This window comes from Empidonax traillii, unplaced genomic scaffold (assembly GCF_003031625.1).
Source record: "Empidonax traillii isolate 1590-97213 ecotype Southwest subspecies unplaced genomic scaffold, ASM303162v1 scaffold1105:size522451, whole genome shotgun sequence".
NCBI lineage: Eukaryota > Metazoa > Chordata > Aves > Passeriformes > Tyrannidae > Empidonax > Empidonax traillii.
In genome coordinates this window covers 197,173-211,336 of record NW_020956298.1, presented here as the reverse complement: position 1 = coordinate 211,336, position 14,164 = coordinate 197,173, and the positions used below count along the sequence as shown (strand labels likewise).

Here is a 14,164-nt window from a genome sequence, read left to right as displayed (position 1 = left end):
AGGCTAGTTGGACTAATAAAACCTATTTTTGTGTCCTAAAGGAGGATGATTTGGGATATGACAAATAAAATTGGCTCCACCAGGCTCTTCTTGGTGGAGCCAAACAAAATATGCATTACATACACATCCAATTAATATTTGTAACCAGATTAAATCAAGTTGTCTATTTGTGATCACACCCTTTGAGATGGTATCTTTTGTAGTGTGTGAAATGGATAACTCCTGACTCAGGGGATTTCAGTTCAAGACAAAGCATTGTGATTTGTCCACTGCTTTCACCAACATTCAATCCCATTGCCACACTATTTTAGACCTTAAAGACCATGTAGTTCCAACACCTCTGCTGTCGACAAGAACACCTTCCACTAGACCAGGTTGCTCAAAGCCCCATGCAACTTAGCTTTGAACATTTCCAGAGGTGGTGCTGCCACAGCTTCTCTGGGCAACCTGTGCCAGTGCCTCCCCACCTTCACAGTGAAGAATTTCTTTCTAATTTCTAATCTTGATCTGCCTTCTTTCAGTTTGAAGCCATTCACCCTTGTCCTGTCACTCTATGACCTTGTCCAAAATTCCTCTCCAGCTCTCTTGTAGGCACTGGAAGGGGCTCTAAGGTCTCCCTTGAGCCTGTCTTTCTCCAGGCTGAGCAACTGCAACTCTCTCAGCCTGTCACCACAGGAAAGGTGCTCCAATCCTCTGAGCATCTGTGGCCTTCTCTGGACCTACTCCGACAGGTCCACAACCTTCTTATGCTGGGGTTCCCAGACCTGGAAGCAGTACTGCAGGTGGGGTCTAATACTGCAGGGAAGCCATATGTGGGGAATTCAGAGGTGGTGCAAACTGGTTACCTACCTGAAAATGATAACTGTGACTCTCCAAACCTTTCAGGCAGAGTATCTTGAACAACCAGCTTTTCAAGGGTCCAAACAAGATAATAGTGACGTTGGATGACCTCATCTTCATCAACCCAGAGTTACATAGAAAGGTAAGTCTTCTACTCGTGAAAGTAATCTGGTGGAACACTGAAATAGGTTTGCTGTGTGGTATTTTCATACCCATGAATCTTTGTGAAGGTATTCACTTCTCCTTGTCGTTTTCCCCTGCATATCAGAAAATTTCCCACATGTTGAGTGGTATTGAGTCTCAAATTAGACGTCAGAGATTTTATGATGATGTAAAGTAGTATCCTTGATTGTGTTTATTCTAACTGCCAGGGCTTATTCTTTGTTTTTGAGGTTGGATGGTGTATTATAGTGCATGTCCATATAGATGAATCATTTTACTCTACAATAAAGTGTCTGCATTCAAACCTATTGGAAACCATTCCTGGTCTGTGCTGGCTCCCACCCAGAGCTGGTGACCTCCTGGGGCATGATCCCATGATTTCCTTACCAAGAAATCTGTGATCCAAGACAGAGCTGGAGTGGAGATTTATATCCAAAAGTGATAGCTGTCTTGCATCTGCTTTCCTTGCCTTCCAGAGGCTGACCTTGGACAGTCTGACTGATGCAAACAGCATAGCAATCAACAGCAGAAGCCTGAAATCTGTAACCCGCTCCTCTTCCTTGAAAAGCACAGTTGCCACTCACGAAACCTCCAATGTGGCTTTGTATGAGGTAGGTAGAGACCTCATGCAGCCTTCTCCCCCCGCTTCTGTTCACTGAACTGCTCCAGTGGGAAAGTCTTGGGCTACAGTACTGTAGGTCGCAGAACGGGAACTCTGTAAACAGACTCTAAGCATGAAAATAAGTTAATCCCAAGCACGGACTTACCAGTGCTTAAGGTAAGTAAAGGTTGGGGTACTCTACCCCAATCCTCCCTCTGAGTCCTGTGGGATAATGATATTCAACATGCATATGTAGCATTGCCAGGTCTGGTCCCTGTTAGAGAAGTCATCACCTAAAGACGCCATGAAGAACCTTTCTTACAGGACAGTCTGTAGCTGGTGACATCTCTAATAAGGAACTTTCTTACAAAACAGCATCCAAATATGCAGATAAAGGCTTTCAAATTCCCTCTTGTGCCACCAGGACTGTGTGGAGCTTAAGCAGAAGCAATAGCCGAGAATATTCACCCCATCCATCAGTTCTTCCCTGAAAATACAGCTTTTTGAAAAAATGGCATGGTGACTTTACCTGAAGAGGAGCAAAATAAACTGCATCTATCATTAATGACAGAAAAAAGATCTGGCCAGAGTTGCTTTCCTTTTTAATCAGTTTATCATTGCTAATCAGATACTAATACACCTTCCAGGCATGAAGTTCTGGTCCAGGTGAAAGCCCTTCCTCACCCCTTTTTTGAGAATATTCTTATTCAGGTGCAGTGTAGAAAGAATCTACTGCCAAGAACATTAAAAATCCCTAACCAGTTTGAAAGTGAAGGATCTGGAATTCAGACCTAGGTCCCAATGTTAGCTATTGTTCAGAGACTTGCTCTACCATTCATCAAACTGTACTGTGATTAGGAGACTGGAGCATCTCTCTTATGAGGAAAGGCTGAGGGAGTTGAGCCTGTTCAGCCTTGAGAAGAGACAACAGAGAGACCTCATCAGTGTGTACAAATATCTCAAGGGAGGGTGTCAAGAGGATGGAGCCAGGCTCTTCTTGGTGGAGCCAAACAATAGGACAAAAAGCAATGGGCAGAAACTGATGCACTGGAAGTTCCACCCGAATATGAGGATGAACTTCTTTACTCTGTGAGTTACTGTGCACTGGGGCAGGTTGTCTTAGAGAGAGGTTGTGTAGTCTCCCTCACTGGAGATATTTGAGAACTGTCTGGACACTGTCCTGTGCCATGAGATCCAGGATGACCCTGCTTGAACATGGAAGTTGGACTAGATGATCTGTCATTGTTTATTCTGCCCTTACCCACTCTATGATTCTGTGATTGTGGACAGGGAGACTGGGTGTGGCTGAAAAAATTTGAGACCGGAGCAATTCACAGGCTGCGGCAAAGCTCCACCAGCATCTTAAGGAAGGTAGGAACAGGGGATAAAGAGGTGTGTGGAGGGAAGTTTTCTCGGGGGGGACTTCTGCAGCTTCACGGTGTTCTTATTCTCCTTGTCTCTTGTTTATCCATTGAACCATGCATCATGGTTGTCAATGAGTCTTGTCCAGTGAAATCTGGTAGAACGGGCCATGCATGACTGCATCTCACAAACTTACCAATGACCAATATGTTGGAGTCAGCAGTTTGCAAAACCCCACCCAGGATCTGCCACTTCAAAGCTGTTACAATGCTAAATGTACAGTGAATCCTCCAAGTGACCTTGCCTGCAAAGGCAGAGTGGTTTGGGGGAGCTCATCCCTATGCAGTGTGAGGCACAGGTAGACACTTCCATGTATTATATGTTGACAGTATGATGCAGAGACAGTTTTGCATTTCTCTGGTATTTGCTTTGTGTCTCCACCTAAGATGCCTGTTAAAAGTCTTAGTCTTCAATTTTATTATCGTTACTAAATGACAAGAAAGCATACTTATTTTCCAGATTCAAGGCCATTAGTTTTTGACAGCTATTGCTAACATAGCAGTGGCATTTTAATGCATATAAATACAACAAATTTACCAGAGCATGTCTCCAAAGGCAGCACTGATGGATAACTTTGGACCCTCTAAGTATGGTATTGCTTTACAAATCAGACCAGACCCAGAGCAAGATGCCACATGCTGAACTCAATCTACCCCAGCAAAGCCATTCTGGCCTATTGAAAGATTCAATCTGGCCTGTCTAAACAGAAAACAAATCTCTGTTCAGTTTGCTTTTGCTATCTTTCTTTCTTTGTCTTAGTGGATAGACAAAGGAAAGCAAAGCTTGAAAAGAGCACTGAGTAGCCAAAAACAACAATCACAAAGGTTGTTTGCTTCCCCATCCTTGTATGGAAGGCTGTTTGGGAGTACAAGAGTGGTAAGGACATCTAATGATATCAAGAAGCTGCGGAGCAGATGTTTGGCTGACTTGGTCTAGCTGTGATTCACTGTCTTGTTTCAGATGAAAGATCTGCGTCATGAAAATGTGAATCTGTTCCTGGGCTTTTTCTCTGACTGTGGCATCTTTGCCATAGTGACAGAGTACTGCTCCCGAGGGAGCCTGGAGGACTTGCTGAGAAATGAAGATATGAAACTGGACTGGATGTTCAAGTCCTCTCTTGTGATGGATCTAATTAAAGTAAGTACATTGCTCCTGCTGAGGTATGATCTGCATGTGACTTTTATATTGACTGAGCTGTTTGATTCAGAACTTTGGGATTTTTATAGTAATACAGGGAAAACCAATGTGAATGTAATTATACAGATATGCAGCATCCTTAATGGAGAACTCCTGTGCTAATTTTGTTACCGAGAGGAGCACTATTTGGGGTAACAGGACTAAAGACTACACAGCAGGATAAGAGCTTAAAACTACACATCAGGCTGCAACTGATCACCTAGAACAAAGAATTTTGTGACAAATTCATACTTTTCAAAGGCCCTATCTTATTGTAAATCAGAAATGCATCCACCATAGAACCAAACAGTGTCCATCCCCTGCCACAGGATGGCTGCACATATGGTCCCTTTAGCAGAGTGTTCCAATCCTTCCAATCATGTCCCATTGTTTTCATTCCATAATGGTAAACTAGTAATCTGAGACAGGTGGATTTCAAGGGTAGACTGCCAGAACCCTTCTTGCAGCCTGTGATACACCTTTTGAACCTCCTGGAGGGAGCTTGATAAGGGTATCCAGCTCTTCACGGCTTCCTTTGACTGAACCACTGAGTACCACTTGTGCCTGCTTTCTTTCCCTTGCCTAAAAATGGGACTTACGAGTGCAATGAGTCCTAGGGCTACAGAGGGAGGAATCTGAGTGTTCCTAAAGCTGTTAGACTTTTCCAATGTTACTTTATGGTGCAGACAACTTAGTTCATGTTCCTAATCCATTTCTGAACCTCTCCCATAGTTTATTGGTTTGATCATGACTGCATGTGACATAAAGTCAATGCTGTTATCTGATGCCATCTAAGGTGACATTTTGGCTTGGTGTCTCTGAATGCTGATTAATAATATAAATCCTAAGGAACAGCCTCCGGTTTTTCCTGTATTTCCTAGGGAATTAGATATTTGCATCACCGAGATTTTGCCCATGGACGTCTCAAGTCTCGTAACTGTGTTGTGGATGGCCGGTTTGTGCTGAAGATCACTGACTACGGTTATAACGAGCTCTTAGAAGCACAGAAATGCCCCTATGTTCAGCCATCCCCAGAAGGTAGGTGGCATGAGGAAATCTTCTTTTTGGAAATATTTTTCCATCAATTTAACGGATGTTTGTCCTAATACAATTTCAAGCCAGTGGCTACATAAGGGTTTACATTCTCAGTCTCATGACATCTTGTTTCCTGTATGTCACTATTTTCGGAAAGGATAAGCTAAGTTCTTTTTAGACTTCCTGAATGTGAAGTGAATAACAGAGTGTCATTGTAAGGAAAATAGATTTTATTGTAAGTTGTGACAGAATGTAAGCTTGTTGCAGTTGGAGCAGGATTTAACTGTCCCTGAAATCTTACCAGTACTGAATTTCTGTGACCAGTAGAATTGGCTTCACATACTTAGACCAAGGCCTCTATTTGAAGTCTTACATTAATCCACATGCAGAGAGCCTTTTTGTTAAAAGAAGCCATCTGAAACACAAAATTATGCAAATGTCTTTGAAATAGGCCCCTCTACATGACAATTACCAAAGGCTGCCACATGAGATTCCCATCACTTAGGAAAAACATCTCATGGGACCAGGTTTGGAGATTTGACAGGATTTCTTTCACCTGCCCCTTGTCTTGGGATTCCTTTGATATCCCAATTTATTCTTGTAACATGGTTTCAAGTAGTAGGTCATGTTTTGATCCTTCTGTCATGGGATTTGAAGCCTACACATTTCCAGTGTCTCAGACAGGGCAGTTACCAGACAGAAGACCTTCTCGTCCCTTACGGAAGTTAAATACATTTGCAGTAGTTGAAACGTTCATTATTCCCATTATTCAGAATGCACAGTTACCAGGGTAACAATATCACAGTTTCAAGTTTCATTTCTTGATGAGGCTGGATATGTTTTACAACAGTGTTTTTCATCACCTGAACTGTTGGATTACAAAGACTGATTGTGCTTTCGATTGTCACAAACTACTTTTGCATACACTACTTTCATTTAAGAAGTACCACAGAAATAATGTTACTAATTGTTTGCTTTTTAAAAGAGACACAACAGTAACAAGAAATCCAGGCTTTAGTGCCAACATTTTGCCTCAGAGATATTTTAAATCAAAGAAAAAAAAGTTAAACCTTTCGGCAATGGTGAGGTGACTTCTTATGCTGAACTTCAAGGCTGGTGTTAAATGATAAAATTTGTTGGTACTAAACCTTTTTTTTTTAAAGTAGAGTGAAATCTGGAAAATTCAAATTTTTTTGTCAGAATGGAAGTTTAATATTTCTAATACATCACAAGAAGTAAAAGATTTGGTCCAGTAAATAATGAAGGACTTTCCAACCTTTTCTCAAATGACTGAAATGAGGTATTCCCTTAAGCACTTACTTTGCAAGAGTCTGAACTCAAGTGTAAGAAATGTGATGCTCTGGAATTTTTTAGAATTGCTCTGGACAGCTCCTGAGTTACTGAGGGACCCAGACATGCGCAGAAAAGGAACATTCAAAGGGGACATTTACAGCTTTGCCATCATCCTACAAGAAGTGGTTGCTCGGGGTCCACCATACTGCACATCAGAACTCTCAGCTGAAGGTAGGCAACAGTATATTTTTAAGGCTTCGGATGGAGCACTTAGAAAAAGTCTTGTCAAGCCCCTAGGTTAAAACATTAATATGGAAATACTGTATGAATCTCATGGCCTTTCTCAGTGCCAAAAGCTTGTTTTCAACAAAACATCGATAATAAACATCAAACTGTGTAGTTCCACTCACAGCCTTAGGGCTCTGGGTACCCCTCAAGATGCTTCAGGGCTGACCTCAGTCAGGCCACTGCAGCACCTCCAGTTCCCTGTCCAAACTCTGACTTTTTACCACAGTATGGGTTGAAACCTGATAGCAGAATTTTCCATAGCTTCCCACTGCTTAACTTTTCACTTGACAGCCCATTTTTATGTGCATCATGGGGGTTGAGGTTTTTGAGCTGGATTCCTTGCAAACGTCCTATTTTGTCCACCTGCCCATCTATTTTTCCTTAATTCTTCCCCTTTAAAGAGGTTCTCTCTTCAACAGAGGTTGAAGTGATATATCATTAACCTTTTACTTATATATAAGGTGACTTCTATCAGAAATAGCAAAGAGGTAAGTTCCTTGGGAACTGTTCATTTGTGCAACCCTGTTGTGCATGCATGGAAAGAGTAAAGTCACTGCAGTCTGGGTCAGGTCACAAGCACTTGAACAGGGAGGGAGTGAGAACAATCTAAATTGAGCTAATTTTAGTGACAGCCTGTTCTCAACCTGTTTTAAGCGGGGAAGTCACCAAGTAGGGTATGGCCATTCAGTAACTGCCACTTCAGTGCCTGAAAAAATGGGAGCCTGACCTTGCTGAGTCTGAAGATGCTGCAACAATGCAATGACAATGATGATTAAGATGTATCCCACCCTGTAAATCAGAGCTGGACCTATGATGTAGCCTGTGATGTGATTAGCTCTTGTCCCCTTGCAGAATGTCCAACAAATATGAACACAGTTCAGTCCAGTTTCCTAGCCTGATAAAATGATGGATCTCTATTCATTGTGTCTTAATCCTTAAGGGGCTTTCACTTGTGGTGTGAACTTTAAAACAATCTGGGGAAGGCATTTCCCCTTGGCTGCCTGTCGATTTATTTGGGCCAGGTGCTTCAATTATTTCATTTGGTGGAGACGGGTGGAACGAACTAAAGAGCCTTAAAGTAAACTGTCAACACTGAAAAGCTTTGGCTACTCACAGCAACAGCTGTGGAAATGCAGAGTTCCAGCCAGAGAGAGTGGTTTTCACTCCATTTGACTGCTCTGCACTACACAAAATGAAACTTCCAAATACAATAATTTTGGTGGGTTTTTTTTAGGGACTGACTTCTTAGGGTTTGAAAGCCCAAACCCAGTTCCTTATTAGTCTCATTTCACCTCTAGATAGGGAGCAATTTCCCAGATGTTGTTTTGAACCCAAACTCTCCCCCTTAATATTGTTTGCATTGTCTCCATTCCCATAACCTCCTACGTACTGGTTCCTAGTTAACCATGAAAGGTCAGAGGCTGCTATTCTTCCTGTCTGGGCTCAGCCATTTGACCTCTGCTGTTTTAGAAGACTACCGATCCTAGTGGAGAGAGTCAGAGGGAACTTCATTAAATAAAAGCCTGCAGGCTCACACATCCATCTGTCACACATCCTTTCCCCATCCAACCACCTTATTGCTCATAACCTGGTTCTCCAGGGACAAGAAAGCAGATGAATCTCTTTTAAATCCTTCAAGAGACTCCTGACAGAGTAAGGCAGAAACCTCCAACTTCATTTGACACAGACATTGGGTGCTGAGAAATAACAGTAATGGCTGAAGAAGCAAGCAAGGGAGAGGTGAAAAGTCCTTTGCCCCTATCATAGCCCTCCATCTCACAACATGCTTTCCATTCTCCTCTTTGTCACAGAAATCATAAAGAAAGTGAAGAAGCCCCCTCCTCTGTGCCGCCCAAACATAGCCCCTGAGGTGGCCCCCCTGACATGCCTCCAGGTAATGAAGCAATGCTGGGCTGAAGCCCCTGAAAGACGTCCAACCTTTGAGGAGGTATTTCATAAGGTCAGTGAATACAGCAGAGGGTGTAATTCTTTTGCTTGTACTTGACAGAGAAGTGTTCTGTTGTTTGTTATTTTGTTTTTTTTTTTTTTCTTTAACTGAGTTCTTAAAGAATGAAGAAGTGGAAGAGCCCTAGACTTGTCCTGACCTTGGGGTGGTGAAGCAGCCTGGACACGGGCTTGATGTCTTCACATCTGCAGTATACTTGCACAGAAGGTCTCATGGAGATCAATGATTTGTAAACTATGATAGCACGTTTATATGGTTTGTTTTGTTGTTTGTTTGTTTGTTTGTTTGTTTAAATCTTCTAAAGTGTTTAAAAGGTGAATAAAAGAAAAATTTGCCAAAGACTGTTAAACACAAAGATACGACATTTGGCATAGGAGGTCTCTCACCTCCAGATTGGTGGAGGATGGGAGAACATCCCAGGGAAATATGACTGTACCTGAGCCCAGTTTGAACAGCTTTCCCAGACATCTGTTACTGGCCAGTCTAATGGGCAGGTACTGGCAAAATAAACCCCCTTTCTGATCCAGTAGTGCAGTTCCTATGTCCTTATAAGGTTACAGAATCATAGACCTGTTAAGATTGGAAAAGACCTTCAAGATCATCAAGTCCAATCACCAACCAAGCACCACCACTATGTTTGCCATTAAACCATGTCCTAAAGTGCCACATTCACAAGTTTTTTGAATGCTCCAGGGATGGTGAGTCCACCACTTCCCTGAGCAGTTTGCTACAATGCTTTACAACCCTTTATGTGAAAAAAGAATTTTCTTAATATCCAGTGTAAACCTTCCTCGACACAACTTGAAGCCATTTCCTCAAACCAAGTGTTACACCCCAGTCTAGCTTTACTGGGTGTACACTTAGACTTCAAGAGATTTTGTCCCTGTGAACTCTTGCAACCATCTCTGGTTCTTTGATACTTTGAGTTCATGTCTGGAGAAAAGACTACATTTTCTCTAAGAGACTTTTTTTTTTTTTTTTTTCAGTTTGGTGAGAAAATAGGCCTTTTGGCAAAAAGGGTTTTACAGAGATCACGTGCAACTTCACAAAAGTATTACAACAGGCTACTGGGACTTCCTATAGAGTAGGAAACTTTTGCTACACCCAGCAAACACAAAACCTTATACAACTCAAATGAGAGACTCACAACTTAAGTGAAATACAGAAAATAGGTGTTTAGGTTACCCACAAGAGGAAGAAAAGAGTAAAGGAAGAGAGATTAGGAGAAAAAAGAATAAGAAGAGAAAAATACAGTTACCACTGGAAGGTCACATGTTGACAACTTCAAAAACACCAGGCAAAAGGGAGACCTTACATGTGCCTCTTTATCTACCGTGGCCTCTCTTTCTAGGCAGGACCTTTGGTTCACTGACCACATGAGTGTCTTCCTGGCCAAAGTGAGGGGTTCTGCATCCAGTCAGAGGCTCCAGGGGGTGCAGTGTGGGCAGGCTACCAGGCATGCCCCATTGTTTGACAGCCCAGCCACTTGGGTCCCGGTGCTGCCATGTGTTCTTCATGGGTGCAGCCATGTTGGCTACAGGCCTTACATGGGTCTTCCTGCCATGAGGCTGCAGATCATGTGCCTGCAGACCCAGCCTAGCTCTTTGCCCTCACACACATACTCCCTCGTAAGGTAGTTCTTACCCAATAATTACTGATCTACTGATTTACTTGGTCTGACACCAAGTGAACAAACATCCAGAATTTTTACCATTTGGTTCTATGAAGCTGGGAACAATTTTAGACCTAGTGACTCCATTGTTGAATCTAAGGCAGCTTCAGAAGCCACAAATTATCCAAAGGTTCCAGAGGTTCAACTTCAGGCCAGGAGGAGAAATTACAACTTAATGAAGAATAGAGAATGGAGGTGGCAGTACACACACATGCCAGTGTGCAAAGTTGGTTTTAAGTACATTAACATGTAAGCAAGTTGTAAGTGTTGCTAATACCCTGAATGCAAAAATTTGTAAATTACCTTAAAGATTGGTCATGGGATAAATGGGTTTGCAAATCCATCAGGTTGTAGCCTGATAAGACTCCATAACAACAATATTGGCAACTACTGTAAGGTGATGTAAGGGAACTGTCACTGAAAGTTCATAGATGAGCAACATGCTCCTGGGCAGCTTCCATCACTATTGATGCAAATTCACCTTCTAATTTGCCTTTTTCCTTCACTGTTTAACTCTTCCCATAGATAAAGCCAGTCCTTAGCACTGAACCTTTAAAATAGTGTTTACTTTTTATTCCTCTCCAAACTTAGAGTGCTACAGTGGTGTAATGAGGTGGACAAATAACTCTCCAGTTTTATTTTCCAGTTCAAAACAATCAACAAAGGGAAAAAGACCAATATCATTGACTCAATGCTCAGGATGCTTGAGCAATACTCAAGCAACCTGGAAGACTTAATCAGGGAGCGAACCGAAGAGCTAGAGATTGAAAAACAGAAGACAGAAAAACTACTGTCACAAATGCTTCCCCCGTAAGTACTAGTACTTAAGGTGGTGTAAAAAAACCCAAACCAAACCAAATAACTCATGGCTAGACAGGATAAAAATATTCCCCAGAAGTGAGCAACAATGTACAGCTGACCTCCAATTTTGGCCAGCACCTTCCAATCAAAGTAAGAAACTTTAATCAGTACTTGTTACAGCCAGATAGAGCTTTCTATTTAGTGAAAGATATTCTAAACAAGAAAGACAAACGAGTCTGAGCTCTTGGGCATACAGTAGAAAAGGGTTTGTGCCCTGCCATCTTTGCTGGTGTTGTTATTTCAGATCAGTGGCAGAAGCCCTCAAGACTGGCGGTACTGTGGAACCGGAGTATTTTGACCAGGTTACCATCTACTTCAGTGACATTGTGGGCTTCACATCCATTTCAGCCCTCAGTGAGCCCATTGAAGTAGTTGACCTGCTGAATGACCTTTACACGCTGTTTGATGCTGTTCTTGGAAATCATGATGTTTACAAGGTGAGGAGTAGTTTTATTCTATGTCTCCTTTCCATCTTTTTCATATTTTTTAGTTTATTTTTTTTAATGTAATGGTATTTGCTAGGTGGAGACAATTGGTGACGCCTACATGGTTGCTTCAGGACTACCAAAACGGAATGGGAACAAGCACGCGGCTGAGATAGCCAACATGTCCTTGGACATCCTCAGCTCAGTAGGAACATTCAAAATGAGGCATATGCCAGACATTCCCCTCAGGATACGAATCGGGCTGCACACAGGTAGGCAGCAGCACCCACCTGCAGGAGCAGCACATTTTCAACATGGAAAGAGAGGAAATTGATGTGCAACATCTGCTGCTTCCTGCTGACAGCAGTTCTGCAACGTGTCTTCCATGCAGTCTGCCAAAAAATTTATCCTTAGGTGATGTGTACAGGGGGTAGTTATATTTTTTCTTGTTTTTATGAACTCTAAGTACCTGGCATGCAGAATTGCTAAGAATTGTTGTATTGGGTGTGAGAGGAGGAGGAGAAGGAGTTGCTGTTTTCTTTCTAAAGAAGCAGAAGGCAGATCTTGTTTTGCACAGATCTGGCAGCATTGTACTGTCATGGGAGCGGCCACAAATCCATGTTCCAAAGCAATCCAGCTCTCTGAGCTAGTGAGCTGACAATAGAGTTTGATTAACCCCAGACCTTATTTCTCCTGAGAAAAAAGGCACAAAGAGGGAATTGTCAGCATCATGAAAGCATTGAGGAGGCGCTTGGGGCAGAGGAGAACATGGCTGACACTTTCACTGTACTGGAAAGGACAGAGAATGGGTGTGACCCCCAGTTATGCAGTTCAGCTGCTCTCTGGAGAGTGGTGGCAAGCAAAGCTCATAATCACCTCTCTGAAAAAGCAACAAATGCCACTTGGGCATGGGCTGCCCATGTCCTTTCAACTCCAGTGAAGAGCTCCACATCTGGGAAATTCTGCTGGCCCATGTCCATGGTCCACTTGTGGCAATTCATGGGTAAGGCAAAGAAGACAAGAAGACCAAGGTTTGGTCTGCAGTTTCTCCCCTGCTTTAAATGAATCCTGGAATCTTATCTCTCTACTCTTGACTTCACTGCATGTCCAGGATAACTCAGCTGACTCAGCTGTTTCCATGCCATCCATATCTGGGCGGGAGCTGGACAACTGGGGAGAATCGTGATGAGAGAATAAGCTTTTCCACTGAGGCTGAAGATTTGTTTATTGGTCAGGCTCTTTGGCAGTCAGCCCTGTACTTTGATCTAGATTCCTAAAGTCTGCAGCACCCCTGACAATTGTTGCAGTCTTGGTCAGAACCACTCATTAACTGACACTTGAAAGCCCTGGGAAAGAGCCATTTCAAAGCAAACCTGTGAACCTGTGTAATTAAACAACTAGGTCATAACATCCTCATCACAGGGTGTCTGGTTTCCTCTGAAACTTGTTACTGTGGGAGATTTACCATCAAAAATTTTTGCTAACCTTTTGCTGAAGCTGTCTAGACAAGGGAGAACACACCCAGGCAGTGAAGGCAGTGAGTGAATTAAGTCTCAGATGCTTTCAACACAGAGAAGTCTTTTGGAAATGCTTACGCTGTAGGGTTGGTTTTGAACTAGGAACTTCCTGCGTTAAGTACCTCACCCTAAAAATCTGGCCTCTCCTAGGTTGTGAGCTTCACAAAAATGGCTAGATGATTGCACTGAGTAGGTAATCTGAATTTAGGCACACACATGGAGGTGTTTCCAGGATTTTTAGGGAACCTGCATTAATTTTGAGGACACATAAGTGAGCCCTGGAGAGCTGTTCAGGTGCAGGTGTAGAAAGGCTCTCGTAGCTCAGTTGATCAAGTTGACTTGCCTCCACCGACAACAGTAGAAGTTCGGCTCCCTTTACTTGTACTTCTTAAGATGGAATCAAATCCTCTTCAGTGAGGAGTGTTTCTTCGACAGGAACCATCTTTTTGTGTCCTTTCAATACCTACTACAGAAGGAGCTTCGTTCCTTACTGAGGTTTCTGGCTGCTGCTGTCATGTCATCATCACAAGAAAAAGAGAGGTGATGCTTTGTGAGATACTGTTTTCCCAGGGAAAGCTCTTATTAAAGCATGAATTAAAAAGTCTCCAACAAGACCCTTTTTTATGCATATGTCACATTAGTTAGCATGCACACATTAATGCTTAGATAAGCATTGGCCCAGAAGTCTCAACAGTGCCTTTACAGTTGTGCTATAGAAGTACCTAGAGACTAAAACCTGAAAAAACTTCCTGTGATGGATATAGCTCCTCTCCTGAAAAGCTTGAAACAAATTAGAAAGTACTGATAAGGATGGGAATTAAATTGGAAGAGATTCTGATCAGCAGTGTCTTGTCCAAGGTTCAATGACAGTTGAAAAAAAACAAACCCTTAATCGGGTTCCTGTGA

General features: G+C 42.5%; 1 protein-coding gene across 1 annotated transcript in view; it reads left to right on the top strand.

Annotated features, from left to right (window-relative positions):
- GUCY2F (guanylate cyclase 2F, retinal) overlaps window positions 1–14,164 on the top strand; it is a 39,479-nt gene that overhangs the window by 12,169 nt on the left and 13,146 nt on the right. The window contains exons 6-15 of the mRNA XM_027904948.1: window positions 886–982; window positions 1,479–1,613; window positions 2,894–2,974; window positions 3,986–4,162; window positions 5,083–5,239; window positions 6,611–6,760; window positions 8,629–8,777; window positions 11,102–11,265; window positions 11,561–11,753; window positions 11,839–12,013. Of these exons, the coding sequence (XP_027760749.1) occupies window positions 886–982; window positions 1,479–1,613; window positions 2,894–2,974; window positions 3,986–4,162; window positions 5,083–5,239; window positions 6,611–6,760; window positions 8,629–8,777; window positions 11,102–11,265; window positions 11,561–11,753; window positions 11,839–12,013 (1,478 nt within the window). The remainder of the gene's footprint in view (window positions 1–885; window positions 983–1,478; window positions 1,614–2,893; window positions 2,975–3,985; window positions 4,163–5,082; window positions 5,240–6,610; window positions 6,761–8,628; window positions 8,778–11,101; window positions 11,266–11,560; window positions 11,754–11,838; window positions 12,014–14,164) is intronic.